This window comes from Myotis davidii, unplaced genomic scaffold (genome assembly GCF_000327345.1).
Source record: "Myotis davidii unplaced genomic scaffold, ASM32734v1 scaffold77, whole genome shotgun sequence".
In the NCBI taxonomy this organism is placed as follows: Eukaryota; Metazoa; Chordata; class Mammalia; order Chiroptera; family Vespertilionidae; genus Myotis; species Myotis davidii.
The window spans coordinates 3,184,954-3,196,713 of record NW_006289713.1 but is presented as its reverse complement, the minus strand read 5'-3'; the positions used below and the strand labels follow the sequence as shown (position 1 = coordinate 3,196,713).

General features: G+C 40.3%; 1 protein-coding gene across 8 annotated transcripts in view; it reads left to right on the top strand.

Annotated features, from left to right (window-relative positions):
- The window catches only part of BANP (BTG3 associated nuclear protein), a 147,753-nt gene that overhangs the window by 33,374 nt on the left and 102,619 nt on the right, over positions 1–11,760 (top strand). For all 8 annotated transcript variants that reach the window (XM_006762204.2, XM_006762201.2, XM_006762202.2 and 5 more), the window contains 2 exons: positions 2,133–2,224; positions 5,455–5,654. In XM_006762204.2, coding sequence (XP_006762267.1) covers positions 2,133–2,224; positions 5,455–5,654 — 292 coding nt within the window. The remainder of the gene's footprint in view (positions 1–2,132; positions 2,225–5,454; positions 5,655–11,760) is intronic.

The window sequence follows — 11,760 nt, the reverse complement described above, 5'->3', positions numbered from 1 at the left end:
ACTTCTGTGCTTTTCAGTCCTTGGCTGGTTCCTGCAGAGGAGCTTTGGGTAATCACCTGCGGGAGATCACTTTACTGCTCCTGCCTAGGAACAATGAAAGGTTTGTGTTTGAGTTATGGGTCTATGCAGTATCTTTATACTTAAGAGTTTTGAGATGAATTATCGAGTATGTATAAGTTTAAAGGCATTGACACTTTAAAAAAAATTGAGATCTTATTTGGAATATCAAGATATACAGCCTGTTGAAGTGGCGGTGCTTTAATTGAGATGGGGCCTGGGCCATAGTGACCTATGCACTTGGCTTCCCTTGTGCTTACCCTGACCCTCCCTGAGCAGATGAGAGATCTAATGCCAGCCAGATGTGCTGTGTCCACATCTGTGGACAGCCTTTTGTGAGGGGCTGGGGGTCCTTCCTTTGGTGGTATTTGCTGTGCCACAGCATGAGCAGGTACTATTTCCAGCACCCGTGTGGGCCTGGTGGAAGAGGGATAGATTTTCTTGAGTGGAGGTGGTTGAGCACAGGGAAGATTGGAGGGGGAAGAGATGGGACTATCAGACATCATTGTCCAGGTGAGGCAGGCATCTTCTGTCCACAGCGAGTTTATCCTGCTTGATTGTAGCATGGGGTGCATCTGAAAGGTCTGACAATATGCCAAAGTGGTCAGGCTCCATAGTTTATTCTCCATGGGTGGATACTCCCACAAGTGCTACGATAATGCAATTCTGTGTACACATGTATATATACACAATATTATAATATACATGCTCTGTGTGTATATATATATGTATATATATATATATATAATATATATATATTCTCATATACTGGTACGCATTTCTGTAGAATAGATTCACAAACTTATTACTGTTAAAAAGTGAGTTAAAGCCATTAACTGGGAGGGCTGTCCACATTACATTGTTAAGTGAAGATGAAAGATGCGGACAGATCTGATAAAAGATGGCCTTGGCCCTCTGGTATATATATAATATGTTTATCTCCATGCGTGAACTTGTAGAAAGAGGTGAGGAGAAATATATCAAGGAATTATCATAGGTAATTAAGGCAAGGAGAGGAGAAGGAAAAAATACTGTAGCAAAATGGAAAAGTACTCATGGTATCATGTTAAATAAAAAATGACTGATATTCTATCTATAATTGTTAATATGTAAATGTTTAGTGATTGACTAGGTCTAGAACAAACAATCAGGAACAGAGAAACATGGTTTGCAGAAACGATGTGATTTACGGATAGTTGTGGTCTTTGATTCTTTGGCTATCTTTAATATTGTTTTTGTAGCTAATTTCCAATGAAAGGAAGGTGGTTAGGACCTGACCGCATTGTGGCAGGCCTTGAATATGAACTGAGTTGCTTATTTGTGGGGAAGCCATGAATATCAGCTGAGCATTGTAATGGGGAGGCATTGATTTCAGCGGCACTGTGGAGTAACTTTCCATGTAACTTAGTATGTTAAGTTAGGGACTGTTTTGATGATCAACACCTAAGGAGATGTAATAGCCCAGATAGTTTTTAAATTTGAAATGAGGTAGCCAACAGACATGACTTTAAAATTGGTAAAATATCCCTATTATTGATTTGGTTTTGTTATGCCGAAATTCAAACAGGGTAGCTGAATAAAACACTGAATGAGAATCCTGTAGTTTTGGAGTTAGGGAAATTATTTATCCAGTATCTCAGTTTTTCTTGAGATTAAGGAGAGATCCTATTTTCTTTCTGAGAATTTTTTTTAAATATATTTTATTGTTTTTTTACAGAGAGGAAGGGATAGGAATAGAGAGTTAGAAACATCAATGAGAGAGAAACATCGATCAGCTGCCTCCTGCACACTCCCTACTGGGGATGTGCCCGCAACCAAGGTACATGCCCTTGGCCGGAATCGAACATGGGACCCTTGAGTCCGCAGGCCGACGCTCTGTCTACTGAGCCAAACCGGTTAGGGCTCTCTCTGAGAATTTTAACTTAGAACTATGAAAAGGTAAAATATGAAACAGGTTGTACCATTTCTCATTTTAACTTTAAGGTGTCAGAATGGTTTACTATTTTAATATTAAAACAGTCTGTAAAACTTTTCATATTAAAGTTTAAGTCTTTTGTTTCTGCTTTGGTTTTCAGTTGTACTGGAGAATCATGTAGTGACAGATGAAGATGAACCAGCTTTGAAACGCCAACGATTAGAGATCAATTGCCAGGACCCCTCTATAAAGGTAAAAATATAAATATATTTTATTATTTAGTTTCCTAGCATTGCCATAACAAATTCTCAAAAACTGCAGAGCCTAAAACAACAGGAATTTATCCTCTCACAGGTTTGGAGACCAGAAGACTGAACCCAGTGTGTGGGCAGGGCTGTGCTTCCTCCAGAGACTCTAGGGGAGGATCTTTCCTGCCTCTGGCTTCTGTTGGCTTCAGATGTTCCTTGGCTTGTGGCAGCATCACTCCAATCTCTGCCTCCATCCTCACACTGCCTCTTCCCTATGTGTTGCTATCTGTTTCACTTTCTCTTCTCTTATAAGGAAACTAGACGCCCGATGCACGAAATTCGTGCAAGAGTAAACCTTCCTTCCCCTGGCGGCCAGCACTGGCTTCCCTCCAGCACCCGGGGCCCAGGCTTCCCTTGCAGCCCCAGCTTCATCAAAAGGATGTCCAGTCTAATTATCATATTATGCTTTTATTATTATAGATTATTATTGAATTTAGCTGTCACCCTAATCCAGGAAGATCTCACCTCAAGATCCTTGACTTAATTACATTTACAGAGACCCTTTTCCCAATAAGACCACATTTATACATTCTTGGGGTTAGGATATAGATGTATTGTTTTTGGGAGTCACCATTCAATCCTCTTAAAGAATCAACATTGTTTAGATTGAGATGCTGCCATGTGAGGCATCTTTCTCTACAACTACAGACCTGTTGTGGACAGAAGGAAAGAGGACAGTTTGTGTGGCTAATATTTCCCACTAGTGCCGAAGTACTTCTGTACCTGCCATGTAAGTCACCTAAATTTCAGTTTACTAGAGGTGGTCTTTGAAACCACTGAGTCATTCAGTCAGTGATTTTGGATCTTTGGATTTACTTTGTTGGTTCAGTGTTTACGGAGTCATGGAGATAAATATCAGCACCTGTTCGAAGTTTCAGCAATGCAAATGTAAACCGCAGTGGCTTTTCGTGTAATCCCTCTATTTAGAGACATTCATATCCCCCAGAACTTAACAGTTTTGTTAAAAAGGGGAAGTAGTGTAAGCTTAAACATGTAGGTGATTTAAAAGTATATTCAGCCTGGCCGGCATGGCTCAGTGGTTGAGCATCAACCTATGAACCAGGAGGTCATGATTCGATTCCCATGCAGGGCACATACCTGGATTTCAGGCTCGATCCTTGGTGGGGGGCATGCAGGACGCAGCCGATTCATGATTCTCTCTCATCATTGATGTTTCTATCTCTTTCTCCCTCTTCCTTTCTCTCTGAAGTCCATAAAAGTATATTTAAAAAATATATATTCACAGTTAAATTTCTATTTCTGGCTAGTGGTTAGAAGGTGTCTGCATTAGTAACACCAAATTATATTTTAAAATAAAATGCAGTTGTAATTTTACCACCGGAGATACTCATTGTAAACATAAACAGTACAGAAATTTATAAAGTAAAAGATGAAAGTGGCTGGCTTCAGTCCTAGTTCCACTGTCAATAAGTTTAACTTTGGGCTATGGTTTGAATACTGCCACATTTGTGTACTGTTTGGAAAAGTTTGCTCACCAAATTTCCAAGAACTCTTCTCTCCAATGAATAGATTTGAATGTGAAAGGCTAATATCACTTGTATATAAAAAGACATTAAAAATACTGTTCTCTGCTCTTTGTATCATGAATTTGTTTGATAATTGTTTTATTAGTACATAACAGTGAATTTTGCCCAAACCCTTGGTAGAATCATTTGTCATTTAGAGTTAAAATAATAAGGTTTTACTGTATTTTAAGAATTCCGGAGCCAAGTGTTTGATGTCTTCAAATGATAAAGAAGAATGGAGTTTTAAGTGATTTTTATCTCAAGAATTCAGTGGCCAATGGGTGGTTCCAATGATCATTTACATTAGGGTGAACCATGGAAGTTACCTCTTTGTAGATCATGGGTGATGGAATGTCAACTGTGTGTGCCTCTGGCCCCAGTCACACACTTGCTCCAACGTCCTGTTCTCCTGAAGGCAGGCAGTCACTGGGGGACGTGGAGGTTAGCCCTTGCTTTATACGTTAGCACTCATGATGAGTCTCATCAGGGGGTGTGATTGCTTGAGACAAAGTGAGTTGTTTGGACAGTGTGCAGGTTTTGTTTACCGCATTGCTGCCCCTTACTGTCATGTCTACAGGCAGTTAGACAAATGCATTTAACTTCTTCACAAGATAACCTCAGTCTATTGAAAATGCATTGAATAAGAATATCCATATTTTTCTTCTCCCAGACCTCGATGCCAGCTACATGATGTGATATGGCTCTAATTTTGCTGTTTTTGCTTCAGATTAGAAGGGCAGCAGGCCCTAGGAATACTGTAGGCCAGCAGCAGTTAGACGGCATGTCCTGTCAGTCAAATGGAGGCTGGCCTTTTACTGTGGGCAGAGAAGCAGAGAGAAAGGGGAAAGGCAGAGTCTTCATTACTTTCAGCTGTTGGTTCTCAAACCAGCCTTTCTACTAAATTGAGCTATTGGATACTTTATGAACTTGCTTCTAATTAGCACTCTGAATCCTTCTACTAGCTGGTGAGATTAGTTTAGGGTGTTTACTGCACAGTGGAAGTCTTACCTGAAAACATGCTTCTGTTTGTATTCTTGTGGGAAGTGAAGAGTTTTCCTGTCTGGTGTGTGTATTTGATCTGTTTCTTGGGTCTGGAGTCGTGTATGTCACTGCTTACTGTGATCAATTGAAATTAGTAATTGGGACTTGGCTCAAAAGTGATCAAGTGTGAAGCTGCTCTTCATGTCAACCACTAGGTGGCAGGCATGCTATTTGTAACTTTTTTTTTTTAAACCAAATTTCAACAACAGGGCAGTGGGGATTGTGTGAATGTGCAGGACTAGTCATTTCCATGCTGTTTTGATGTTACAGGTAAATGTGTTTTTATAGTTAGAAAGATGTGACTAGTTTTTATGTGTAAATTTACTGATTAATAGAAGGACATCCTAAAGACTACATTTTTATCATATGGACTTAAACGTTACTAAGAATCACAACTACACATAGAAGTAAAACAAGGATTTAAGTAGTCACATTTAAATATAAGAGGTTGAACTTGTTTACTCAAATGTCTCTGGCATGTAACTTAAGAGCTAACGTGCAGGATTGTCCTATCAGAGTAGATGTGATTCACATTAGGAAATAACCATTTGGGGTTCCTTAAAGTTCAAGATATCCCTTCTGAAGTTTTTCTTTTTTTCACTTCCAGTCCTTCCTGTATTCCATTAACCAGACAATATGCTTGCGATTGGAGAGCACTGAAGCCAAGCTGCAAGCTCTCGAGGCCACTGGTAAATCATTAGAAGAAAAGCTGGATCTGGTCACGAACAAGCAGCACAGTCCCATCCAAGTGCCCATGGTGGCGGGCTCCCCTCTCGGCGCAACACAGACGTGCAACAAAGTGCGATGGTAAGAACAGACGTGTGGGCCGTGGTCACTTCCTCACCCGGCTCCTCTGTGCGGTTTCCCAAATTGTAGTACACATGAGGGCATCTGCCTCCAGCTTCATGGCACCTATTTCACTTAGACCAGTGTTCGGCAAACTGCGGCTCGCGAGCCACAGTTTGCCAACCACTGACTTAGTCTCAAACTAAACACGGGATACCCTGCTGGACTGGCTGGGAGTCATCCTCACGTATTCTTTCTGACATGAACCAGACTGGTGCATCTTTTCTGTGAAATTCACCCATCACATCTTGGAAGATGTGCATTTGTTTCTTTGTTGTTTTTCTATCTGGCGGGTCTTTAGATATCTTTTCTCCGTATTAGTATTTATAAATTTTATTTGAGTATATCAAACTTTTTCCATTCACGTCTATATTTTTTTAAAATCCTCACTCAAAAATACTTTCTCCATTGATTCCTTAGGCCCATTTGCATTTGTTGTGAATGACCTGTTGGGAAGTCTAAGTGTAACCTCACAGCCCGAATGCAGACACCGTAAAGGTCTTTTCAGTAATGAGGCCTCTGGGTGATAAGCTGTTCACTGAAATACCACTCTCTCTTCTCTTTGGAGGCTGCACAGAGCCCAAAGCCAGCCCCACTTGCAGGGCCTGCTGTGGCCTCTCAGCTGCGGGGCCCACTTTTGAATCTCTCTCTGCATACTGAAATCCACTCACCTGTTGATTATTTCTGATTAAAACTGGCCCAGACTGACCATGATATCAGCTCTGAGAGTTATTCTCTTTAATCCCTGGAGCGTAAGGGCAGTGGACTGCTGCCAACCGCAGCTGGTATTTTGGGTCCAGATTTTCAGATTCTACACCTGAATGAGATTCTTTAAATAAATTCAAGAAAGAAAGAAAGAAAGAAAATCTTTTTCTTTGATGCTAAAACTTAATTATTGTAATAAAAATGTGAGGTTACTTGGATGGGGCCTCACCCACAGCGGTCTTCTAATTGAGGAATAGAAAAATGGACTTGAATTCTTTTAGGTAGGTGCTTTTTTCCTTCCTCGCAAGTGTGCCCATATTTGGATTTTGCTTATTGTAATTCCTGGAATAGTGAGGTTGTTTCACATTGGTATTGGGGAAGTCCGTATAGAGTAGGCTCTTCCTTTAAATGCCCAGCTATGACCATTCCAGGAAGGGCCTTCATTTTATTATGTGGACTGAAGGGATCACGTGTATGGACAGGCACATTTATCCTATAGATCAGTGTGAAAACCCCTCTTTTGCACTTTCTTGAGATTAGACATAGAGCCATTTGAAGAAAGTACATTAGTAGGACATAGCTGGGCCTGGTGTTGGCTTGATGGCGGTGCTGTCCTAGTTGGAGACTGAGCTGGAAGGCCAGTATGACTGCACACACGCAGTGCATGGATCATGGGATAGAATACCGCTGTCCAGTGGGCTCTTGTAGAAACAGACTGTTTGATACGTCAGATAGCAACTCAAAACCCAGATGTTTGGGTTTTGTTTTCATTAACTTAACATATTGACTAACTGGAAAAATGCTTGTGTTTCTTATTTTCAAGACAGTAGATTTCTATTTTGTTATTTTTTTAAAATATGCCTTTATTTATTTTAGAGGGGGGCGGGGAGAGAGAGAGAGAGAGAGAGAGAGGAGAGAGAGACACATTGATTGGTTGCAACCCAGGTATGTGCCCTTGACCAGGAATCAAATCCGCGACCAAGAAAGAAAGAAAGAAAGAAAGAAAGAAACTGCTCTCTCGGATTGGCTGACTCTTGCATGCCCCCTACTGGAGACCGAGCCATAAACCAAGCATTGTGCCTTGGCTGGGAATCGAACCAGCAACCAACCTCTCGATGCATGGGAACCAATTGAGCCACACCAGCCAGGGGCTTCATTTTGTTATTTTTTATATGCACAAGTAGGTTTTTTCTTTTCTTTTCTTTTATTATTTTATTTTATTTTATTTTGGAGAGAGGAAGTACGGGGGGCTGGGGGGAGGTGGTGGTGGGTCATGATACATGAACTCTTGATTCATAGGTTGCCTCCCATACATACCCCAACTGGGAATTCAACCTGAAACCTGGGTATGTGCCCTGACCAGGAATTGAATCTGGTATCTTACCACCCTGTGGTGTACAGGATGATGTTCCAACCAAATGAGCCACACCGGTCAGGGCACACAAGTGATTTATTTTGATTGAGCTGAGATTGACATAACAAATTTTTATTTTTAAAAACTTAGATATTTTTTTACAGCTTAGTGTGTTTTTATAATTATATAAAACAATTGTAATAAATCAGAAGCTTCTTTAAAATCCTCTCAAAGTAAAAAGCAGATTTCCTTTTTTTAAAAGCATATTTTGATTGATTTCAGAGAGGAAGGGAAAGGTAGAGAGGGATAGAAACATCCACGATGAGAGAATCATGATTGGCTGCCTCCTGCACGCCCCATACTGGGGATCGAGCCCCCAATCCGGGCATGTGCCCTGACCAGGAATCTAACCATGACCTCCTGGTTCATAGGTTGATGCTCAACCACTGAGCAATGCCTGCCGGGCAAAAGTGATTTCTTTTAAAGTTTTTCTTAGAGATGTATCATGTAAGACGTACAAAGGGGAACATTTTTTATTTTCCTCTGAACTGATTATTGATCCACAGAAAACTGAAATATTTGACCAAGAAATTATTTAAATTATGCTGGTTGCTCATTTTCTCTTTTACTTCCCAGAGGGTCTTTTGTTTTACATGTTGCTGGATATTTGTGGAAGGAATGTTCTGGTCTTTGAGCCTCCATGGCTCTGTGTAGAAAGAGGCCTCGCTTGCTCTGTGCATCTTGTTCTGGCATTTGGAGCACTGGCCTGGGTCACCAGTATCCAGAGTGTTTCCATTTGGGGCATTGACCTTCTCAATCAAAAGTATAGCATTTCATAAGCTTTAGAATGTGACAAACTCAGAGTAAGTTTGTTTGAATTGTGAGGGAATGGTGTGTTCTCAGCAATGACAGACGTTTTAATTTTTCCTTATCAAATTTTGAATTTAAAAAATATTTTTATTGATTTCAGAGAGGAAGGGAGAGGGAGAGAGAGAGAAACATCAATGATCAGAGAGAATCATTGATTGGTGCCTCCTGTATGCCTCCCCTTCTGGGGATCTAGTCCACAACTGTGGCATGTGCCCTTGACTGGAATCGAACCTGTGACCCTTCAGTCCGCAGGCTGACGCTCTATTCACTGAGCAAAACTGGCTAGGGCTGAATTTTTGATGTTTCCATTTAATTTTGTATGCATGTGATTTCTATTCCTGACTGGTCTACACTCCCTCACAGACCTTCAGACTTTTGGTGACTTTGTTGTGATTTCCTGTACATGTTACGACTGAGTATTAACCAAAGAAAACATACAGTTTACACACATACACTTTATGATTCATTAACATAATCTGATGACTCAAATTCAATCTGATAAGCAGTTAATAAGCATAGTCAAATGTTTTAATAGATTATGCATATTGTAATAATTTGGTGTACTTCCAGTGTTAGAATAACTCATATCTCATTGATTGGAATTGAGTTGAATCTGTTGGTTAATTTGGAGAGAATTGCTGGCTTGCTTTTGTTAATTGAGAGGTTTACTTTGAGATAATTTACAAAAATTAGAAAGTTAATTGTATATCAGATTTCCTAAACTCAACTTGGTGAATAATTATTTTGAATTTCAGAAGGATATAATCTAGTGAGGCTTAATTGTAGGTTGGAGGGAGGCAAAAACTTTCTCAAATAATCTTCAAATATTCTGGTGGAACTCCTCCCACCCCAGCCGCAAAACACAAAGTTGGAGGTCACTGTGTGAATAGAAATTTCACCTGATATAGGGAATGGGTGGGAAGTTATTTGCAAATAATACCGTGCTGTGTACAGTTTTAGTCTTACCTAAGGTTTTCTCCTAGTTTGGGTTAATATAAATAACTTAGAATGTGAACTCCCCGAGGGTAAAGCATTTCTGCTGTGTCAGAGTGGCCTTCTCACTTACTGCCATTCAGGACAGTGTCGGTGATGGAGGGGTTCAGAGGATTTGGCCTTTCGGCATTTTAAGTTATTTAAACTTGTCTTTGGAAGAGTAGTTTCTCCTAAAATAGGATGTGCTCTTAGTACCCATATGTGTAAGGTGAGGTTTAAACAAAGAACATAATTGTGGACATTCTTGATGATTTGATGTGACATGCTCATGTCCCCTCAGCCTTCAATGGTTGTTCAGTGAACATCTACAGACATGTCACTGTTAGTGATATTACAGACTTGGTGGCAGTTGTTTTTTTAAAAAAATATTTTTATTCATTTCAGAGATGAAGGGAGAGGTAGAGAGAGATAGAAACATCAATAATGAGAGAGAATCATCGATTGGCTGCCTCCTGCCTGCTCCACAGTGGAGATTGAGCCCGAAACCTGGGCATGCGCCCTGACCTGGAATCGAACCATGACCTTCTGGTTCATAAGTCGATGCTCAACCACTGAGCCACGCCAGCCAGGCCAGTTGGTTCCTTATTTCCTGGATGAGCTTTTTGCTTGGATTAAATGCTCTTGGTACTCGTGGAAGTTTTCCTTGATCGTTGGAAATTGCTTTTTGCTTGGATTAAATGCTCTTGGTACTCGAAGTTTTCCTTGATCGTTGGAAATGGGATATAAGAAATGACTATGCTGCTTATGCAAACCAGATTCTCCCAGGGAACTCCATTCTTCAAGGGGACTTAAGAAATATTTGTTTGGTTGAACCCCAGTGCACTGAAACTTGGGTAGAGATGGAGAATATAGGCATGACTCCTATACCTCTAGCAGTTTCCATGGCAGTCTTGGTAATTGATGTTGACCCATCCCTGTGAGCTTCAAACCTGAATCAGTGTGGTATTTTCAGGTAAATGGAGCTGGCTCTAAATATTAAACTATTTTGGTTCTATATTTTCTCTGTTTCCCTGTTAATATACAATAAGAGGTGTGTGTGTATATGTGAGTGTTTACATTTAGAATCCAATTATAAGTCATTGAAATCTGTATAGGATTTAGCAGATTCTGTGTTAGAGTTTCTATGAAGTACTCTAAGCACCCAGTTCTTCTGTAGAGCATTTGGGTGCAATCTCTGGTCCACCTCTTGTCCCAGGTCTGCATGTGTCTCTTGTTGGGCTCTCTGCATGGCAGATACTGACCTTGGAAATGTTTGCTGATCCTGCCCTGGTGTCCTTGCCTGCACTGGACCAAGTTATGGGCTCCAAATTCTCCAGTTCAAGCCAAGGGGCTGCTTTTGTCCAACTTGTTTTTAGTTTTCCTTTTGTAATAAAAAGTGGCAAACACAAAGTTGTGGAAAATAGTTTACATCCTACATTTTCCAAGTCTTTTATTTAAGTCCCTTTTTTTTTTGCACAGATTTGAATAAAGCTCCTAAGTGTGCATTCAAATGATAGTCCATTTTTTGTGACTGATGGGCAAAGGGGGCAGAAAAATTGATGTTTTAAAATAATAATACAGGTACTGTCACAAAGCTATTTCTTGAAATCGATGAGAAGTTGGCCACTTCCTAAGTGTGGCTTGGAAAATGTTTGCCATGACAACTCGGAAAGCTGAGGACACAAAATTGATTTAAAAACAAAGCAACTAAAATGCTTAAACACTGCAAAGGGTCAGTTGTAACAGTATTGAAATAGGATTAGTCCTGCTGCTGACCAGCAAGTGGCTAAGAATATGAGAAATACTTGGTTTCAGATTCAGGCTCCATCATCTATAAATGGTGAGAACCTGGGCAAATTCTTACCTTTTCTAAGCATCAGTTTTTCATCAGTAAAATGAGAATAAAAGTAGTAAGCTAGGTTTCTGTGGGTGAGATCACTGTAAACCAATAAAATCAATTTCAGGTTATAATAAAAAATAAAAAGCACTTATTCAACCAGAAGGAGCTGTAACCCTGGAGACACAGATTCAGGTAGCAACCTAAATTGTGTCTGAGACAAAGGGCAGGATAGCAACGTTCCCGCCCAGGCTCTCAATTAGGTCCATTTTATGTAAATGAGGTATCCAGTTGTGCAGTACTGAAAGTAAAAACCAGAGTTTCCCTAC